General features: G+C 45.0%; 1 protein-coding gene across 2 annotated transcripts; it reads right to left on the bottom strand.

Moving 5' to 3' along the window:
* Nucleotides 1-634: 634 nt before the first annotated feature.
* EFS (embryonal Fyn-associated substrate) lies at nt 635-21211 on the bottom strand. Of its 2 annotated transcripts, XM_069961640.1 has the most exons (8): nt 21083-21211; nt 20853-20970; nt 20603-20686; nt 12950-13261; nt 12757-12867; nt 11016-12002; nt 10847-10924; nt 635-1185 (listed from the first exon to the last, which is right to left on the bottom strand). In XM_069961640.1, the coding sequence occupies exons 3-8, from the start codon at nt 20606-20608 to the stop codon at nt 766-768; spliced, it is 1914 nt and encodes a 637-aa protein (XP_069817741.1). In that variant the 5' UTR covers nt 20609-20686; nt 20853-20970; nt 21083-21211; the 3' UTR covers nt 635-765. The 2 variants fall into 2 exon arrangements, with proteins under 2 accessions (XP_069817741.1, XP_069817742.1); XM_069961641.1 differs by lacking the exon at nt 21083-21211 and having other exon boundaries at nt 20853-20990.
* Nucleotides 21212-22725: the final 1514 nt, after the last annotated feature.

Raw genomic sequence — 22725 nt, 5'->3', positions numbered from 1 at the left:
GTGGTGCTCACTGAAAACAGTAATAGCAAATCCAGTAACGAAGAAAAAATAGCCAGTTGCACTCACCCAAGAAGTCTTCTGTTGTTTATTTCACTTTAAAAGCAAGGACATAGTGCGGACATTTTGTGAGCAGGCGCTCAGTGTAAGGAGTGGTGACAGTCTGTTTCACGCTCAACGGCGCTTCTACGTAGGTCCGTAGAAGCGCCGTTGAGCGTGAAACAGACTGTCACCACTCCTTACACTGAGCGCCTGCTCACAAAATGTCCGCACTATGTCCTTGCTTTTAAAGTGAAATAAACAACAGAAGACTTCTTGGGTGAGTGCAACTGGCTATTTTTTCTTCGTTACTGGATCTACAATTAAATGTACTTGTGAGAGTCACATGACATACTTTAATAAGCCTGATATGAGGTGAAGTTGTGAATGTAACACCTGTACCCAACTATGTTCATCTACAGTTTACTAGAACTGTGGATTGGCCTGTTTGTTGGTAGTTTTCAGCGTGACGGATTTCTGAGGGTGGTGCTTACTCCTGATGTTGTGTACCATCATATGGTGGTTAAAATCATGAGAATGTCTCACCTGAGTAGAAAGTTTAGTCTGCTGTATTCTGAGTAAAACACTACAAGCAGTCTCTTATTACAAAATAAATATTTAAAACAGGGGAAAAACAATCCACAACGTCAATGGAAGCTAAAGCGGTACACAGTGTGTTGCTTTAGCTTAGTACCCATAATGCTTTGTAACAATCCAAATGTCTAAAGCTCAACTGGCCATCTTCTGTAGCAGGTCGGTGAAGCTGTGTGCACAGGTGCATAGTACAGACACACTCACTGCCATTGCTTTGAGTGCAATAGGAGATGGGTACAGGGCAGCAGCCTCCTTTGTTGCTAGAACGACCTCCTTCAGTGCTTGGCACAGGGCGCCTCCTTCACCTGCAAGCTTAACTTGAAGTTGGTTGCAACTGAGCAGTCTCCCTAGCGTGTCTCCAATGAAAACCAGCTTGTGCGCTGCTATCACCAGCTGCTTTCCATGTCCTACAAAGACACGTGGGGGCTGAGAACTTGCGCTTCCGAGAAACGTATTCACACAAGATTGTAGAGTCTGTAGATGTCCATGGCTTTGAGATGCATAAAAACGAAGCAAATGCCTGTCGTCTTCACAAGGTTCTGGGCAGGTGTCAACCTTAGAAAGAAGAGAGAAAAAAAAATCAGTGCTTCTGGAGGTAAGAATCCTAGACCTGTGGAGATGACTGTGTGTATTCACCTCTGTAGTGGTGACAGAAACAGACAGAAACAACGAACTGAAAAAGAGAGCTGGTGCTAAAGCCTTCAGGATATCTTATAGCTGCACATATGGCACCGGCAGATGTGTAAAATACTAGCAAATCTTACCCCTATGCAGTAAAGTAGCTAAATGGTTAGCAGTGACGTCTCTCTCTTTTTTTTTTTACTTTCCCAATGCAGTGGCAGACCTTAAATGGATTGTTCACCAAAAATGTTTTTCTTTCAAATCAACTGGTGCCAGAAATTTGTAATTTACTTCTATTAAAAAGTCTTTCAGTACTTATCAGCTGCTGTATGTCCTGCAGGAAGTGGTGTATTCTCTCCAGTCTGGAGAGCAGGAGAGGTTTTCTATGGGGATATACACTACTGTTCAAACGTTTGGGATCACATTGAAATGTCCTTATTTTTTAAGGAAAAGCACTACTTTTCAATGAAGATAACTTTAAACTAGTCCTAACTTTAAGCAAATCCACTCTATACATTGCTAATGTGATAAATGACTATTCTAGCTGCTAGCTAATGGTACAATGTGTTTGCTCATTGGCTCAAAAGGCTAATTGATGATTAGAAAACCCTTGTGCAATCATGTTCACACATCTGAAAACAGTCTAGCTCGTTACAGAAGCTACAAAACTGACCTTCCTTTGAGCAGATTGAGTTTCTGGAGCATCACATTTGTGGGGTCAATTAAACGCTCAAAATGGCCAGAAAAAGAGAACTTTCATCTGAAACTCGACAGTCTATTCTTGTTCTTAGAAATGAAGGCTATTCCATGCGAGAAATTGCTAAGAAATTCAAGATTTCCTACAACGGTGTGTACTACTCCCTTCAGAGGACAGCACAAACAGGCTCTAACCAGAGTAGAAAAAGAAGTGGGAGGCCGTTATGCACAACTAAGCAAGAAGATAAGCACATTAGAGTCTCTAGTTTGAGAAACAGACGCCTCACAGGTCCCCAACTGCATCTTCATTAAATAGTACCCGCAAAACACCAGTGTCAACATCTACAGTGAAGAGGCGGCTGCGGGATTTTGGGCTTCAGGGCAGAGTGGCAAAGAAAAAGCCATATCTGAGACTGACCAATAAAAGAAAAAGATTAAGATGGGCAAAAGAACACAGACATTGGACAGAGGAAGACTGGAAAAAAGTGTTGTGGACGGATGAATCCAAGTTTGAGGTGTTTGGATCACAAAGAAGGTTTGTGAGACGCAGAACAAATGAAAAGATGCTGGAAGAATGCCGGACGCCATCTGTTAAGCATGGTGGAGGTAATGTGATGGTCTGGGGTTGCTTTGGTGCTGGTAAGGTGGGAGATTTGTACAGGGTAAAAGGGATTCTGAATAAGGAAGGCTATCACTCTGCACCGCCATGCCATACCCAGTGGACAGCGCTTGATTGGAGCCAATTTCATCCTACAACAGGACAATGACCCTAAATACACCTCCAAATTGTGCAAGAACTATTTACAGCAGAAGCAGGCAGCTGGTATTCTATCGGTAATGGAGTGGCCAGCGCAGTCACCAGATCTGAACCCCATTGAGCTGTTGTGGGAGCAGCTTGACCGTATGGTACGCCAGAAGTGCCCATCCAACCAATCCAACTTGTGGGAGCTGCTTCTAGAAGCGTGGGGTGCAATTTCTCCAGCTTACCTCAACAGATTAATAGCTAGAATGCCAAAGGTGTGCAATGCTGTAATTGCTGCAAAAGGAGGATTCTTTGACGAAAGCAAAGTGTGATGTAAGAACAATGTTATTTCCAATACAAATCATTATTTCTAACCTTGTCAATGTCTTGACTCTATTTTCTATTCATTTCACAACGTATGGTGGGGAAGAAGTGTGACTTTTCATGGAAAACACAAAATTGTTTGGGTGACCCCAAACTTTTGAACGGTAGTGTAATTCTGCTTTGGACAGTTCCTGACATTGACAGAGGTGGCAGCAGAGAACATTATGTCAGACTAGAAAGAATACACCACTTCCTGCAGGACATACAGGAGCTTGATATCAAGAAGGCTTGATATTTTTTAGTTAAAGTATCACTGTCATTAAATTTGTTTTGCAGAAATCAATAGTCCAGGTGATTTTAAGAAACTTTGTAATTGGGTTTATAAGCCGAAAAATTAATTTTTATCACGAAAAAGCAGTTTGAAGCTCTCCCCCTGTCTTCATTGTTCTCCTATGGAGAGAGGGAATGAGACGCCAAAACAGGACAACAAAAAGTTAATTTAAAGCCAAAAAAAAAAACAGAAGGTGCAGCAGCAATCCACAGGTGCAAGGGCTTACCGTATATACTCCTCCCAGCGTACACACGGTAAACACCTGCTCTGTAGATATTAAAAAATGAGCAGCGTGCAACCTGCAGTGTGAATAGAGTCATAGATGTGAGGCCAATTTTTACTTTTTTTTCTGTTGAATGTAGGGGGTGTGGCTACCTCCTGTTGGCCTGCACTCCACCCATGTCCCAAGGCTGCTATAAAAGAGATCATTTGGCTCCTATCTGCCCAGTTGTAGGCTTATTCAGCCCAGGAGAGGCCATTGCTAGTGTGAAAATGCTAGAGTAGGGACCATGTCTCGAGGACGCCTTAACATTGGCGACATGGTACACTCTGCTTGATCAAATAGTTTGCTTAGATCCTCATTTTTTAATATCTACAGAGCAGGTGTTTACTGTGTGTACGCTGGGAGGAGTATATACGGTAAGCCCTTGCACCTGTGGGTTGCTGCTGCACCTTCTGTTTTTTTGTCTGTACTTAAGCCACAAGCAGCGTGCAACCTGCAGTGTGAATAGAGTCATAGATGTGCGGCCAATTTTTCCTTTTTTTTCTGTTTAATTTAATTTAAAGCTACATCACTGGGCTCTCTCCTCTGATGTCACCACTGAGCTATCTGACCTCTGAATAGCTCCCGCCCTGTGTAATCCTTAGTTCTCTGCTCTCTGCTGCCAACATTTCTCCTCCATCTCTCCTCCCCCTCCCCTCTCCATAGCTCAGACAGGATACGTCTGATTGAGATTTCCTGATTTTGAGCAGTGGATAACAGAAAGGAGAGGAGGGGGGACCTGGGAAAAGTCTTTTAAATGCAGATAATGGCATATTTGTCTAATAAACCCAATTACAAAGTTTCTTAAAATGGCCTGGACTATTGATTTCTGCAAAAAAAAAAAAAAAAATTAACCACAGTGACACTTTAACCCTTTGAGGACCAGGCCCAAAATGACCCAGTGGACCGTGCAAATTTTGATCTTTGCGCTTTCGTTTTTCCCTCCTCCCCTTCTAAGAGCTCCAGCACTTTCAGTTTTCTATCTACAGGGCCATGTAAGTGCTTGTTTTTTACAGGAATAGTTGTACTTTGTAATGGCGTCTTTCATTTTACCATAACATGTATGACAGAATCCCAAATATATTATTTATGTAGATATAAATTGGTGAAATCGTAAAAAAGAATGCAATACAGGGCTCCAGACTAAAAAATTTACCTGGGAGCCATTGGCTCCTAACCTGAAAAATTTAGGCGCCAAATAGAATATTTGGTCGCCAACATTTTAAACCATGTAAAATTAATGTTATGTTAAATGGGACGTACTGTGTGCAGAGGTCACGGCAGCATCCTCCTCCTTTAGATCCTTTCTTTTCTTAGTTTGAAAATGTTCAACATGGAAACTTGCAACTTGACAACCATATACAGTCTGACAACCATATACAGTCTGACAACCATATACAGTCTGACAACCATATACAGTCTGACAACCATATACAGTCTGACTCAGTACTTCAGCCTCACTTGGCTAGCCTTTTAATGAGGCTTACTCTTCTGAACTTGAACTTAAAGGGAACCTGTCGACCCCCGTGCCGGGGTGACAGGCTCCCAACCCCCTGTTAGAGCCCCCTATGCTCACCTCATCGCGCCGGGTCCCGCTTCTGAAGATGGTCGGGTCACGGAGATCTCAGCCGCTGCAGCCCGGCGTGCGCTGAGAGATGAGTCCAACGCTCATAGAGAATGATGGGAGAGTCTAGCGCTCCGTCATTCTCTATGAGCGTTGGACTCATCTCTCAGTGTGCGCATCGGGCTGCAGCGGCTGAGATCTCCGTGACCCGACCATCTCCAGAAGCGGGACCCAGCGCGATGAGGTGAGTATAGGGGGTTCTAACGGGGGGTTGGGAGCCTGTCACCCCGTCACCGGGGGAGACAGGTTCCCTTTAAAAGCTTGCAACAGTCTATACATACTGAGCTAGACTTATGACTGCAGCCATAGTGACCCCCCACAAGATGTGTATATAGACAGATATATCTCTCACCTAGTGACTAATGCAAGTGACCCCCTACAATACAGACACCTGAGGGGCCCTGATAATAATAATTGTGCATATATCTATCTCCCAGTGTCTGCAGCCAGTTTGCCCTACACTTATAGATGGCCCCCTCCCCTTATAGATGGCCCCCTCCCCTTATAGATGACCCCCTCTACCCCCATTATAGATGCCCCCTCCTCCCCCCCATTATAGATGACCCCCTCTTATAGATGACCCCCTCTACCCCCATTATAGATGCCCCCTCCTCCCCCCCATTATAGATGCCCCCTCTTCTCCCCCCCTTATAGATACCCCCTCCCCTTATAGATGCTCCCCTCTCCCCCCCTTGAAGATGGCCCCTCTTCTCCCCCCCTTATAGATGCCCCCCTCTCCCCCCATTATAGATGCCCCCTCTTCTCTTCCCCCCTTATAGATGCCCCCCTCTCCCCCCATTATAGATGCCCCCTCTTCTCTTCCCCCCTTATAGATGCCCCCCTCTCCCCCCATTATAGATGCCCCCCTGTTCTCTTTCCCCCTTATAGATGCCCCCTGTTCTTTGACCCCTTATAGATGCCCCCCCTTCTCTTTCCCCCCTGATAGATGCCCCCCTCTCCCCCATTATAGATGCCCCCCTGTTTTCTTTCCCCCCTTATAGATGCCCCCCTCTCCCCCCATTATAGATGCCCCCCTGTTATCTTGCCCCCATTATAGATGCCCCCCCTTCTCTTCCACCATTACAGATGCCCCCCCCCCTTTCCTCTATGCTAAGCAATATTTAAAAAAAACAAACACACAAACTCACCTGACAACCCGCTCCCCCGGCGATCCTCTTCTTCTTCGGACGCTGTCCCCGGCTGATGCGCGGCTGCCGGGGGTGTCCCGTCCTATCCCCGGCAGCACGGCGCGTCAGTGTACGCCGGGGCTGTGACTTCTGACACAGGAAGCGTCTCTGACGCGCGCTTCCTGTGCCGGAAGTCAGGGCCCCAGGCAGCTCACTGATGCGCCGCGCTGCCGGGGATAGGATGGGACACCCCCGGCAGCCGCGCATCAGCCGGGGACCCGGACTTAAAAGAGACAGCACGCCGGGGCCAGTCGCAAATGGCGCCCAGATTAATAAATCTGGGCGCCATTTGCAAAATATCAGTCGCATTGGCGACCATTTTGGTCGCCATCTGGAGCCCTGCAATATGGTAACGTTTGGGGGGTTCCTGTGTCTACGTAATGCACTATATGGTAAAAGCGACATGATACTATTATTCTATAGATCAGTCCGAACACAACCATATGCAGGTTACACAGATTCTCTAATGTTATATATTTTTTTTTAAATGAAATCCTTTTTTTTGGCAATTAATTATAAATAAAATAGCCCTATTGTGACGCTTATAACAGTTTTATTTTGTCACCTATGAGGGTGTATGGGGTGTCATTTTTTCCGCCATGATCTCTAGTTTTTATTAATACCATATTTGTGAAGATTGGACGTTTTGATCACTTTTTATTAAATTTTTTTATATATCATGTAACATTAAATCGGTAATCCGTGCATTTTTTCCCCTCTTTTCGTGTACGCCGTTCACCGTTCGCAATTACGCTTGTTATATTTTAATAGATTGGACAATTACGCACGCTACGCTATATTATATGTTTATTTATTTATTTTTATATGTTTTATTTATATGGGAAAGGGGGGTGATTTAGACTTTTATTGGGGGAGGGGTTTTGGGGTAGTGTGTTAGTGAATTTAACTTTTTTTTTCTTACACATTTGAAGTCCCTTTGGGGGACTTTTACATACACTAGTGTGATTACACACACTGATCATTGCTATGCCATAGGCATAGCATTGATCAGTGTTATCGGCGATCTGCTCATTGAGCCTGCCTGTGCAGGCTCAGTGCAGCAGATCGCCGATCGGACCGCACGGAGGCAGGTGGGAGACCTCCGGCGGTCCGTTTTAACGATCGGGACCCCCGCAGTCACACTGCGGGGGTCCCGATCGGTAAGTGACAGGGCGATCGCTGCGTTTAAGGAGTTAATGACACGCGGCAGCGTGATCGCTGCAGCGTGTCATTACTGGTGAGGTCCCGGCTGCTTCGGAGCACGCTTCATAGCCGGAGAAACACCCAGGACGTATAGTTACGCCCTAGGTCGTCTGGGGACAGACTTAGATGGCGTAACTATACGCCCTGGGTCGTCTAAGGGTTAAGTAAATTACGAATATTTACAGCACTTTCTGGCACCAGTTGACTTAAAAAACAAAAAATAGTGAACAACTACTTTAAGGCTTGGTACACACACAGTATTTTTGGTCAGTGTTAAAAGTCTAAAAAAGAAAACAAAAATGGAACAAACACTGAGAAAAACTATAACGCTGGATTCAAACTTTAAAATACTTTATAGTGAACTTGTTGCAACAAGCTGACCTGATCAGAGTGAAATCCAATCTGTGGCCAGAATCCATGTATATGACCATGATAATCCCCCAATTGTGTCAGCGTGCTTCATGACACGTTAAACTCAGCAGAGGCCAGTGATGTCATTCTCCAGGGCTCTGACTACTTCAGACTACAACTACCTCTATTTTTCACAGAACTAGAATACCAGCTCTAAATCCAACTACTGAGCCCCACATTGTGTTTACTTAGAATGCTTATGAATGAAAATACAGCTTGAAGAGTATCACTAAAAATAAATCCATATTTTATCTGAAAGAAAAATGATGTCATCGGGAGTGCCTGGCAGAAAGCATCCCTGGGTGTCGCAACGGTTGTGTTACATAGAACATATTCCAAGGAATTTCTGCTTTATTTATCCATCTGCAGAAAAGGAAGGCAGCTGCCTCAATTCACAAGTGTCTTATTCCTTAGAGCTTAAGCCATTCACAGCCAAGAATAGGATTGGAAGCGTTGTCATCCTTGGCTCCAACCCTACAGCTCGTGCATGGCTCTGCAATCTAGTTGTGTGCATGAGCCCTTAGACTATGTTCATGCAGTTTTTTGGATTGTATTTTGAGGTGTGAAAAGGACAAGATCTGGGGGAGGAAGGGGGGGTGGCTTCTAGTAAAGGAAAGAGAGAACAGTCATCTATCCCAAAGCTTTTTGATACAGAAAACTACTGACAGAACCCAATGAAATGCTGAAGTAAGAAGTCTCGGGAGGTTTCTCTTTTTTGATGCATCTGCTTAGAGAATGTTAATTCTTTATCAGCGATGAGCTAGGAGACACTTGTAATGCAGCATAAGGCTGTCCCCCCTGCTTGGAGTGATACACGTCACCAATCCAGCGTCTGAATGAACAATGGTGGGATAGACTTCTCTGCACGTGAGCTGGCAGAGTCTGGTCTAACTTGTGGGTTTTATTGCCTTTGTTATAAACAAGACTTATTGAGATCGATGCCCTACATCGCCAACGTAAGTTAAGTCTTCAGAGCAAACTACACGGAAATCATTCCAGAAGCCTTCAGGGTAAAAATTCATGGCTAAACAGCAATTTTGTTCTGCCATGCCTGAATACACTGCAAAAATAAGAACAGATGCTAAAAGATGATGAATAGAAAGATTAATAAAATGTACCTTTGTAAATTAAACTTAGAAGATTGTTGGCAGAAAAAAACCCGCCTGGTCATTCTAGTCTGCCCTGTTGGTATTTCCTTTCTTATTATCTTAGGATAGATATATGCTTATCCAATGCAGGTTTACATTCACTTACTGTCGATTCATTAACCACACCGGCTGGACATTTGTTCCACGTATCTACTACTCTTTCAGTAAAGTAATATTTCCCCAAGTAACCTCAGATTGTAACCCCTTGTTTCTTTTCAGTTTCCTATTGAAAACACTTCCCTCCTAAACTTTTTTTAGGCTTTTAACACATTTGAATGTTTCGATTATGTCCCCTCTCTCCCCTATATCCTCCAGACTATACAGATTCATATCCTTAAGTCTTTCCTGAGGTTTTATGTTTTACACCCTCCACCATTTTTGTAGCCAGTCTTTGGATCCGTTCTATTTTATCAATATCCTTTTTTTAGGTGAGGTCTCCATAACTGGACACAGTATATAGCAGATGTGGTCTCACCAGAGCTCTATACAGCGGGATCATAATCTTCCTCTTCATACTGGTTATACCTCTGGCTATACACCCCAGCATACGATTTGCTTTCTCCATCACCTGGTTACACTGGTGACTCAATTTAGGACTGTCAGAAATCACTACCCCTAAATCTTTCTCTTCTGAAGTCTTTGCCAATACAAAACTGCCGATATGATCATTGGACAGAGGATTTGTTTTCCACAAGTGCAATATTGTTTGTTCTCCCATCCCTGAATATACTGCAAAAATAAGAACAGATGCTAAAAGATTATGGAATAGAAAGATTACTAAAAGATTACCAGAAAAGTAAATCGGTAATTTAGACCAAGGTTAAATTAAAATCCTTCCTCAGTGGCTCACAAAAAGCCACTGAAGAAGAAGCAAAAGGCTCCGAAACTGATCCAGCCGAATAGTTTCATTAAAACATTTCAGTGTTAAATCATCTCATAATACAGATGCCCTAACCAGCGCTACGCTCTTGCTGTAGAACCTACTCCAAAACGAGGACTCCAAAAAATGAGGACACACTAGCGGTATAAACATTTGGAGTGAGAACACACTAAACACCGGAGAGAGATGACTGCTACATAGACTGTCCCTGGGACATCGCGGACACCAAGGTGGAGAGAGGTGCCTTTGGCACCACATTTCCTGTTAAACACTCCTTGCTGTCTCTCCCATGGACATATGAGCAGTTGCCATAGTGTGGCACATAGCATTGTCAGTGAGCTCTGTTACACTCCCCTGGACAGTACATGCAATTGCATAACTTGTCTCATACAAACGGGACCGCTGGGTCTAGACTCCTCAGTATTCCTGTCCTAGACAATTCTACTGATTTTTAGACCTGATTGATTGCATTGTATTTTTTTATCTATCTATTTATTTTGACTCTTTATCTACCCATGCTATTGCTACCCATTATATGTACACCATTTGGGCCCTATAGTTTATACATTTTTATCTTATCTATATTTTATGATTACAGATTAAACATATCAATAGTTTAGTTACGCCTTGAGGACTGGTCCCTTTATCCTATTGTTTCCCTCTTTTGTGCTTTGGGTGGTGCACACCAGTACACCTTGGCTACCTTATCAGAGATTGGTGAGCTGTACCCCGGTTTGTTTTGTAATATATTAACCTCTACCAAACACATATAAGCAACTTTGGTTACCTTTCTCTCTTGCAAAGGTTTCTGTTCCACAGTTTTCGGTTGGTCTTTGGACTTAGACGTGGTTTGTGCATTTGTACCCTAGTAGAAAAGAAAACATAAAGACATGCTGGTAAAACCAGTTTATAAAGGTATTTGACATAATCCGTAAGGTGGAGAAATTTTTACTCACCTGTAAGTGAACATAGTGATTGTCTCTGCACTGAATCCTCTCGTATTCACTGTGGGCATCCTCCCCAGTATCACTAGGAGTTCGATGAAGGATAGGTGGTGGTGGCAGAGGTCGATCCTGAATGCTTCCCTTGCGATGTGATGCAGGGGAGGCAGTGGGTATGGCAGGAAGTGGCCGTCGTGAAAGGCTTTCACTAGAGGAAAGTCGTGGTCGTGGAAAAAGAAGGGTTGCATTTGAGTTTACCAGTGCCACAATGTACCCACTCTGCTCCGGAATTAAATGAGTCAATGACATTAACTCAGTCCCACCCTCCTGTAGTGCCCGCAATGCATGTTCCAGTTGCTCTAAATGTCCAGAGAGTTCTCGATGTAGTGATGGGTCTGAGGCTTGACAAGAGTGGAGAAGAACAACCTGTGCCAAGCCAACAAAGTCTTTAAGGACTTCAACAGCCTGAACCATTCCTTGATTTTCGAGGCATCCACGTCTTGCACCTTCCTGAGGGCTCTCTCTTAAAAGTATCATTGTCCTTTGTAGTTCCTGATGCTGCATTCGCAAAGCGTCCACTGTACAAAGCCCATCAGCGCGAGGATCTCTAGTCAAAAGCGATGGTAGACTGGACTCTCTACTTCCACCAGAATCAACCGACCGAGCACTGCCGGTGCTGGAAACTGAAAGGCGATGGGTCTGAGGTGGGTCAATGGGTTCTGGTAAGTGACCACAACTAAGAATATCTTCAGGGGCTTCATATAGATTCTGAAGGCCAGATACCCGTTTTAGATTAGACGGCATGGAATAAATGCCCTCATCTTCCTCATCATCTAGTGCCACATTCTGAAATGTTGGTGGCACATCATAAATATCTTCTGGAATCTCCTCTGGTTGGGGCACAGCTTGATCCTTTACTTCTTTTAATCGCAGCACAGGACTATCATACATACAGGACACAGATTGTGTATCTTTCAACAATGATGATGGCATATCGTAAACCTGCAGGACATAAGAACAAAATAGCATATGGTAGCAAAGGTTAATTCTGCAGGTGAACAGTGTGAGTAATGACTGATTATTAAAGGGGTCGTGCGACCACACAACGCAACACTGTGATTACTGGCACAACCGGTAGTTGCAGTGTAGCCTCAGCCTTATGGAATTAGTTGTAGTGGTAATACACCCAGATTATAGAGCACATATATTCTGATGTAGCTATATGGTTACTGGAAGACCTTAGGGTTGGTTCACACGTACAGGATCTGCAGCAGATTTGAAGTTGCAGGTTCAAAGCAAATCTGCAACTTCAAATCTGCTGCAGATCCTGTCCATGTGAACCCATGTAAAAACGAAATATTCAAAAGCATTGCATACTGTTGCACAGACCATGTTTCAAAGATTATAGAGCTTGACCGTACAGTTTAATGTTGGCCAAACTCTCAGATTTCCTTGGGACTAGCCAACCTTTTAATCTGTTTGGTGGATATTCCTGGGCAAGAGAAGAATTGGACGGTTGGATTTCAAAATACCCAATCCTCCACCAGAGCCGTCAGGTTACTACCCTCTCCCAATTTAGAACACATGCATACTTGGAAAACCCTGCATGTGTTTGCATTGTAGAGTCAGCAAAGATAGCTGATAGCCAAGCAAGTGTTTGGTCAGCAGCAATCTAATGTGTACAGGCAGCCAAAGATCCTTTTCCTAGCTCTAATTTATTTTTTTATATCTTTAAAAGTCTAAAAATCTCACTCACCTCTTGTGGGCAATGTTGAGGCACCTCAACCTGCCGTGGAGAGTTGTAGATGTCATCTTCCAATGTGGGTGGTGAAATACAAAGACGTGCAATTGGCGGTACTTGATATACCTAAGAAAAAAAAAAAAATCAGTCTCCGTATAACCTGATCCACCATGTAACCTATCCAATGAGTTCTTTGCTTTTATCTCACCTCAGTGCATGATGGATTATCTTGTTCATCTTTATAAGTTTTTAGTGTGTCTTCGGGGTCTTGTGGTTTGGAGACCACATTAGCTCCAAGAAGGCGAGGTGCTTGGTACTCATTTTCCTGGGATTCAGTCTCTGGAAGAAGCCGTAATCTGTTTCCGGGAGCAATTCCTTGCTTCCCCCTAAGTGAGCAACGCCACCATCCACTAAGTGTGGGAGGGTCTTGTTCTAGAACCAACATCACGTCACCTCGGCGAAAGCTAAGCTCTTCAGGACTCTCAGCAGCATTGTCATATAGGGCCTGCGCCAGCTGTGCCTAAGGGGAAACAGCAGTATGTTAAGATTAGGACACAAGAATCAGAAGATCAACTCTAAACCCGTCTGATTTTAGGGCTGGTTCGCACACAGTAAAACTGGCGGTATTCCGCCTTGGCCCGCCTCCGTGTCATACTGGCAGACTATGGGAGGCTCTTGTGCCTCCTCTCTCCGTGCGGAAGAATGGACATGTCCATTTTTTTGACTGGACAGGCGCGGATAAAGGAGGCGCACCAGCCTCCCATAGACTGCCAGTATGACACGGAGGCTGGCGGGATTCTGCAGCAGAGAATTACACCGCGGAATTCGGACAGTTTTACTCTGTGTGAACTCAGCCTTAGTCTGCTCTGTATGCAGTGCACACATATTGAGGAACAGCAAATGTTACAGAACTACTAAATTGTTGTGTACCTCTTCCAGTCACACCAAGGCTAGAACCCCCTTAACAGGTGAGAAATCAATAAAACATATATCCATAAAACACTAGAAGGCTTTAATGCATTTAGTCTGAATAGGGTTTAAGAAAGCATTTAGGTCTAAACTACCATAGTTGCATTGGTAATCTCTTAAATATCACAAAAAGCAGTGTTCATAAATAAGCCATAGCCAAAACCATCACTAAATAATGTAGATTGGGAGTAAGATCGTAGACTGAATTAAATTTAAAAATTTTTAAAAAAGAAACCCACGTAACACACATCAACACATCTTATATAGTGAACAAGTCCAAAAACTAATCCAGCTGCAAACAAGAATGTAACCCTCAAGCGTCTGCTTATTAGCCCCGAAGAAATCTGATGGGAGACGCTGCATTTCAATCAGACCTTGAAATACTACTCACAGTTTATACAACAGATCCAGACACACCCAACAGCTAGGTCGTGTGCACAAACTAGTCCTATGAAATGTACACAATTCTGACATTCAAGGTGAACAGCAGCAGCCAACAGAGACATCAACTCTACAATGCCCAGCATTAGCCAAACTAGAACCCCATCAGCTACCCCCGAGAGGCACAGCCGAGCGCTCACTGATCCCTCTAGATACACAAAGCCCTCGCTCGTTCTTGCTTTTAAAGATTAACACTGTCCATAAGTGATAAGATCCCCTGCTCACCCTGCCATGTCTTTCGACCATTATGCAGAAGGTTCCTGTCTCTTTAAGAGAACAGAACATGTGGCGGTGACATCATCCTCGATACAGAATAAAGAGAAAGGAAGCACTGTGTCCAAGTCAATGCCCAGTATAAACCGGATCAGACGCTTCTCCTAGACAGGCATCTCTCCTACAATCTGTAAATCACATAGACACGCCATTCTGTTTGATTCTCCTCATACGTAGTCACTGTTTGGAGTTTGCGGCTTGTTCTGCCCTTTATAGAGCCAGCTAGTCATGTCCGAACAACGACAGCTCCTGCAACATAACACCCAATCCCGCTGACAGTCTTATGGAAAATGTGCAGGAACAAGCTCTGCTCTCTCATTTCTAACCCCAACCCCCTTCCCAATCCTCCAGTTGCTCCCAGTAGAGGACAGCTGGCTGCCTTTACAATGGGAATGTATAGCTCTGTGGCTATTGGGAGGATCCTTCTCTCGGGATGTCTTGGCCTTTGAGTATCGTGGATAATCTTGGACGGCGCACTCTAACATTACACCATCAACTAGATAGCAGAGAAAAACCACAATTACTAGGGGAACGCAACCTCTTCCCAGAATAATCTAGGGGAAAGCTCTTAGAGGGAAGAGCGGATCACTCCAAGGGTGAAAACTGCTGAAGTCGCCGAGACACAGAAGAGCCTTGTGCCATATTAGTAACAGTTCTGTTCAGCTTTGTCTGTGACGGGTGACAAACATGGCTGCAGTGACTGCTCCTACAGAGGTGTCATCCTGCTTTATTCACTGCTGCCAGATATGCACAGGTACAGCAGCACCGTAGGCAAGGAAAATCCTTACATTACAGTAGTGGTATATATCATATTTTATACAAAAGACAGACCTAAATACTGCGTGTGACCTTTGCATATCAGCCGAGCTCCGTCCTCCCCATACACAGGAAAATTTATGTGTTCCCTATAGGGAGAGATAAGTTGTAGCTGCACTGCTCTGGCACCAGCTTATCCCACCAAGAGCAAAAGGGTAGGTGGAGAGTTAAGGCCCTATTCCATGGGCTGTCAGCGCTCTTTTGCTCCTCGTTCCCCCCTTGCTGCCACTGCTATTACAAGCGACAGCAGAGAGTGGGTTAGTGCGGATAGTAGGCAGCAGGTTTGGCAGCTTTAGTATAAGGGCTGAATTAAACAGTGTAATTTCAGAGCCTACTATATAGCTTTATACACCCCTTTGTTTTAAGCTGTCGGCCTGACATCCCCTATTACATGGGGGAAAGACAATGGGGGAGATTTATGAAAGGGTGTAAATATACACTGGTGTAAACTGCCCACAGCAACCAATCACAGCTCCTCTTATATTTTACCAAAGCTTAAAGCTGAGCTGTGATTGGTTGCTGTAGGCAGTTTACACCAGGTGTATATTTACACCCTTTCATAAATCTCCCCCAAAGATTTTCAATCAGGACAGAACTAACCGATCAGCCAACGACTAAGCATTTGCTTGTTGGTTGACCACCGGGGCCCATATGGTATGGGGACCCATATAATAGGGTCTTTAGGTGTATGAGCAACTGGTCTATTAAAGGATTTTTCTCAGAAAGATAAAAAACAACAGAGCCACATCTGTATGTGAGCCAAGTCTGTATGTGAGCCACGTCTGTATGTGAGCCTCGTCTGTATGTGAGCCAAGTCTGTATGTGAGCCACGTCTGTATGTGAGCCTCGTCTGTATGTGAGCCACGTCTGTATGTGAGCCTCGTCTGTATGTGAGCCTCGTCTGTATGTGAGCCTCGTCTGTATGTGAGCCTCGTCTGTATGTGAGCCTCGTCTGTATGTGAGCCACGTCTGTATGTGAACTCTGCCGGGTATTGTCGCCCACTTGAATAAATATGAGCTGTAATATCCGACTGCCCACAGACACACAGATGTGCTGCTGTTTCTGGGGGGTAAAAAAAAAAACCCCTCCATCTAGCCAACCCTTTAGGTGCCATCTACTGTATATGTCAGATGATGAAATACAGGAAACCATAAGCATGGCTGAACAGTGGATCTGTGAGCTCACCAGACCAAGTACAATGCGGTTACATGGCTAGATGTAGTGTGACAAGAGCCTGATGATGTCAGAAAAGCTGCTGCTGCTGCCCCCGCGCCCTCGGCCTCCTGCACACCCTGTTGTTAATCTCATTTTCTACAAACCCTACAGAATCTCAACAGTACGGACTTCGAACTTTTCCTACCTTTTTGTTATGGACTAAAATAGCAAATAGAAAAGCTGTCCTTATCCTTACACCACCGTACAAGCTGAGGATAGAGGTCTGCTATCACTGCACAGCTAAGCCAGACCTACCCCCTCCCCAACACATCATCGTCTGCCCAGTCTGTAATTTACATAATAGCTATTATTCTTCCCATCAACCTCTATGGTTCTTTCCTGTAATGCACAGAGTGAGTCACGCTAGCAATGTGTGTCCATTAGAACTAGAGGTAATTCCTTTACCATTAGTGAGATGGCTATTACCAGATCTATCAGAATTAGGCTTCTGTTTTACATCTAACAATGGCACAGTACTGTCACCAGTATAAAGCAGTGACCCCCAACCTGAACTACAAAAGCTCCCACATTACCCTGATGACTAAAGGATGTGAGGCATGCTGGAAGCTGGTATAAGGGTAAATGGGAACCTGTCATCTGGCCTATTTTCCATACGATGTGCAGGCACCAGGCCGATAAATGCTACATGCAACGTTTTATGATTCGGTGAATCTATGCCAGATGGTTTATAGACCCAGCACTGTGCCCCATTTCAGTCTATTGGGCGATGGATGGGAAGCTGGATGCAAAAAATCCCTCGTGGCATCCAGCTTTCCCATCACCAATGTGCCGGATCGCCAGACATATGTGAACTCGGCCTTAGGGTACAAACACACACACCGTATACGCAGCAGATACGCAGCAGATACGCAGCAGATTTGATGGTACAGATTTGATGCTGTGTTCAGTTATTTAGATCTAATCTGCTGCGTATCGCAGCAGTAAATACGCTGCGTATACGGTGTGTGTGTTTGTACCCATACACTGAAAATACAACTCCATCTGCAGGCGTTATGTTTTGCAGCAGGAGCTGCTGAGCATAGTGATGTCTTTTAGAGGGGAAAGAGTCAGTAGAACTTGTATTTTTTTTTTATATTTAAACTTAACATTCTGGGTTTAGGAGTCCAGTGGGCGGGCCTTAGAGTGGACTCCTAATCCAGAATGGGCAGATATTTACATGAATAAAATTTACATGAACACCAATTAATCTTTTCCCACAAATCTATACATTAAGGCTATGTTCACACTACGTATATGTCCGGCCGTAGTTCGTACGCGGCCGGACATGTGCGGCTGAAACTACGGCCGTGAGAAAAATAGACATGCGGCCGGATTGCGAACAAGCGGGTGAACCGTGAACATACGCCCATAGTAGAGTTATGCTTCCCTAGCTGGTTTCAAAGCGATCTGAAGCAAGTCATTTACTTGTAAATCTTCACCCAGCACAATAAACCACACAGAACCTTTTGGATCTAAAAATCAAGTTAAATTTGGCTGAAATAAGTACTCCGTACGGCACCGCATGGAAATCCACGGCCGTGAGTTGGAACAGTTACGGCCGGAAAAAATGGTCTTGTTCATTTTTCACGGCGCTGTATACGATCCGGCCGTAGGCTCATACGTAGTGTGCACTGTGCGGGCGTATATCGTATACTTCCAAGCGTACACATCAACCTCAAAACTACATGCATATATTTGCGATTCGCACTACGCCGGACATATACGTAGTGTGAACATAGCCTAAGGGTGCGTTCACAGGATCCGCAGCAGATTTGATGGTGCAGATATCAGTGTAACTAAATAACTGAAGAACACAGCATGAAATCTGCTGTGGATCCTGTACGTGTGATGCAACCCTAAAGGGGTATTCCACTCATAACTTTTCATATGTTGCTGTCCATTGTGACACTAACAATTTAACCCATACTTATTATTATGTATCCAGTCTCCTTCCCCTAGTTCTTAGCTGCTGCTTTCTGCTGAAGACACAAAAATGTGTGTGAGCTTTTCTCTGTCTCTCTCTCCTTCCCCCTCCCTTCTGAGACAGATGATGTAAACAAGTCCCTGACTGGCTTTATCTGAAACATTGTAGCTTCTTTGTAATACTGGTAGGCCTAATCACAGTGAGTTCATTAGCAACTTGACCTCAGAGTAACCCTCCCAGCATTACAGAGAAGCAACAATGTTGCAGATAAAGCCAGTCAGGGACTTGTTTACATCATCTGTCTAAGAAGGGAGGGGGGAGGAGGGGGAGACAAAGAGAAAAGCTCAAACATAGATTTTTGTGTCTTCAGCAGAAAGCAGCAGCTCAGAACTAGGGGAAGGAGACTGAATAGATAATAAGTATGGAAGGAATCCTCATGTAATCTGGAATAGTCACACTATATAACCTCCCTCAGCATGCTGTGTAATCCAGAAGAGGCAGATTATAAACTCCCTCAGCACACCATGTAATCCTGTATACTCACACTATATAACATGTCTCAGCACACCATATAATCCAGAATATTCACACTATTTAACCTTCCACAGCACACCATGTAATCTTGTATACTCACACTATATAACCCTTTACAGCACACCATGTAATCCTGTATACTCACACTATATAACCCTTTACAGCACACCATGTAATCCTGTATACTCACACTATATAACCCTTTACAGCACACCATGTAATCCTGAATACTCGCACTATATAAACCTTTACAGCACACTATATAATCCCGAATAGTGACACTATATAACATTACACAGCACACTATATAATTCAGAATAGTCAGAGTATCCCTCTCCACACTGTGTGATCTGGAATAGTCAGACTACTAATCCCATCAGGATACAGATGATCAGGCTTTATGAATTAAACAAGGGAAATCAAATGAGAGTAAATAGCATTAATAACCAGGAAAGAAAAGGAAAGGTGTGTGAGTGAGTGTGTGAGAGAATGAGTGTGTCAGTGTGTGTGTGTTTGTGAGAGAGTGAGTGTGTGTGTGAGTGTGTATGTCAGTGTGTGTGAGTGTAAATGAGTGAGTGTGTGTGAATGTGTGTGTGAATAAATGTGTGAGCGAGTGTGTGTGTGAGAGAGAGTGTGTGTGTGAGAGAGAGTGTGTGTGTGAGTGTGTGTGTGTGTGTGTGTGTGTGTGGCGCCGGTCGTGCCGCCTACACCCAGTGATGTCACCCTCTGGGACCTTGTGCTCACACCCTGCACACAGCAGCCACCACCATGGGGATATACCCTCTGTAGCCATATACCCTCTGTAGCCCTATACCCTCTGTAGCCCTATACCCTCTGTAGCCACATACCCTCTGTAGCCCTATACCCTCTGTAGCCATATACCCTCTGTAGCCCTATACCCTCTGTAGCCCTATACCCTCTGTAGCCATATACCCTCTGTAGCCCTATACCCTCTGTAGCCCTATACCCTCTGTAGCCCTATACCCTCTGTAGCCATATACCCTCTGTAGCCCTATACCCTCTGTAGCCATATACCCTCTGTAGCCATATACCCTATGTAGCCATATACCCTCTGTAGCCATATACCCTCTGTAGCCATATACCCTCTGTAGCCACATACCCTCTGTAGCCACATACCCTCTGTAGCCATATACCCTCTGTAGCCCTATACCCTCTGTAGCCCTATACCCTCTGTAGCCACATACCCTGTGTAGCCATATACCCTCTGTAGCCATATACCCTCTGTAGCCATATACCCTCTGTAGCCCTATACCCTCTGTAGCCATATACCCTCTGTAGCCATATACCCTCTGTAGCCCTATACCCTCTGTAGCCATATACCCTCTGTAGCCACATACCCTCTGTAGCCACATACCCTCTGTAGCCATATACCCTCTGTAGCCCTATACCCTCTGTAGCCATATACCCTCTGTAGCCATATACCCTCTGTAGCCATATACCCTCTGTAGCCATATACCCTCTGTAGCCACATACCCTCTGTAGCCCTATACCCTCTGTAGCCATATACCCTCTGTAGCCATATACCCTCTGTAGCCCTATACCCTCTGTAGCCATATACCCTCTGTAGCCATATACCCTCTGTAGCCCTATACCCTCTGTAGCCATATACCCTCTGTAGCCATATACCCTCTGTAGCCATAGCCTAGTAGTACAGGCTGGTCACTTACTGGCATCGCGTCCTCTGTGCCAGGCACTCACATGCCAATGGAGCTTCCCTCAGCAAACATGGGGATCCTCACGCAGCCTGGCACCTGTAACAAAGCAAAGCAGACCTAGTGACAGAGAAGAGGGCACAGCCTGGGGGGACGCGGCCATGACTGGCACCCACTATAGTCCCAGCAAGTCCCTGCGGGCCACCTGAGGTGTGCTCGGGAGCCCGGGAGGACAGTCAGGGGGCAGCCGAGTCCGGGCACTCACCTCAGGACGAGTTCACCCGAGTCCCGGGTCTTGTCCTACAGCGCAGCGCCTGAGAGCAGGGGGAGGGAGGACCAGCACAAAGGTGGGGGAAGACGACATGGGAGGCAGGAGCGGGGACCTGGAGGAGGAGGAGACATGGCTGAAATACGAGAGGAGCCCTACCCGGCCAATGGGACGAGCACTACAGCGGGGGCGGGGGATGGGGAGCCGCGGCTTAACCCCTCACTCACCATCAGGTGGCGGGCCCCCCGCCGGGAGTCCCCCAGCAGATGTGCCGGGGATGTGAGCAGTGGTGTGCCGGCAGCAGGGGGGAGCACTGGGCTATTCATCCAGGGGCCACACCTAGAGAGGAGGCAGATGGCCGGGACATGGCTGCTGGGAGCTGAGGAGAACAGTGGGCTCTTGTGTGAGGGGCCAGCAGCAGCCTCTGCCCACACTGCTCACACTGGGCTCCTCTGTTCTGCCATCCCCCACCCATCCCCCTCACAGACCCCCTCATATACTGTACAATATACACATCTGTATACAGCTACATGCAGCTCACAAATCCTAAGGCTTCGTTCACATTGGGCATTTTCTGCTCACACTCTGCATATTGCTAGGAGGAATCTGTATACATAGGTGACAGGGCTAGTCGACAGGTCTCTATAAACATTTAATGCTATGGGATATAAAAGTTGTGTTAGTTTGCGGCCCTGCTGTGGATTTTCACGCCCCGTGTGCTGCGGCTTTCTTAGAACAGTGTCTTACCTGTCACCTTCCCCCAAACCTGAGACAATCCGCACCAGGCCATGTGCATTTCCTCCGTAGTCTCACGCAGAATCCACATCTAATCCACATCCTGATGATTTATTCTTTATACAGGGCAGAGTTTTCCAACATGGACCTGAAAGCATTGTCTGAACACGTCCAGGTAGCCTGGAGGCAGATTAACTGCTGAATGGGGCAAATCCACATCCAGATCCGCAGCAAAATCCGCAATATACAAAGTATACAAAAGTACAAAACACAAGTATGCCTGAGATGTATGCTATGGGTCCGTTACTTGTAGTTTCTAGTTTTTCTTACTCCTATTTTACTGTACAGCACACATTAGGCCAGGTCCAGACTGCTTTCTTAGTCTCCGTTTAACAAATATATTAAAAAAGGGGAAAAAAACATATATAATATTGGATGGTGAAAACGGATGCTGCGGTATGCCATGCCGCAGTGTCTGTTTCCCATTGGCTTACATTATAAAAAAAACAACAGTAAAATGGTTGTTTTTGTATAATGTGCACAAAATCTTGTTTTTTTAAACAATAGGCAATTAGAGGAAGAGAGCATTACAAAAAATTGCTAATAGGATTGTTAATAGGATCGTAATTTAAACTGATCCACGGAACGACAAGTGTTTACACTGACAGACACGCGAATGAGTAACTATGATGTTTAGGTCAGCTCAAAAGATGCGATCAACGACATATGAATGACTTTTGATTCACCGTTTGATTGTTGCTGTATTTACACCAGAAGATTATCACTGGAATTTGAATGATTTAAAGGGGAACCATTAGCAGATTAGACTAATCTAACCTGCTGATAAATCCCTATTGCGCATTGGGTGCTGAGGATGAAGGTACATCTCTTACCGTCATCCTCTGTGCTTCTCCCGTGCTGTTTAAGGGTGCATTCACACGTACAGGATCTGCAGCAGATTTGATGGCGCAGATTTAAAGTTGCAGATTCAGTGCAAAGTAAGGGTACTATTTCACGGGCCGAGGAGGGCCCGGTCAACGATGTAAACGAGCGCCGATCTACTAGATCGCTGCTCGTTTACTGGGCCTATTTCACGGACCGATGATCGTTGAGTGAGGGCTGCAGGGACATCGTT

The sequence above is a fragment of the Dendropsophus ebraccatus genome, chromosome 3, assembly GCF_027789765.1.
Source record: "Dendropsophus ebraccatus isolate aDenEbr1 chromosome 3, aDenEbr1.pat, whole genome shotgun sequence".
NCBI classification, from domain to species: Eukaryota; Metazoa; Chordata; class Amphibia; order Anura; family Hylidae; genus Dendropsophus; species Dendropsophus ebraccatus.
The sequence above is the reverse complement of the archived record's forward strand: the minus strand, read 5'-3'. Positions and strand labels throughout refer to the sequence as shown.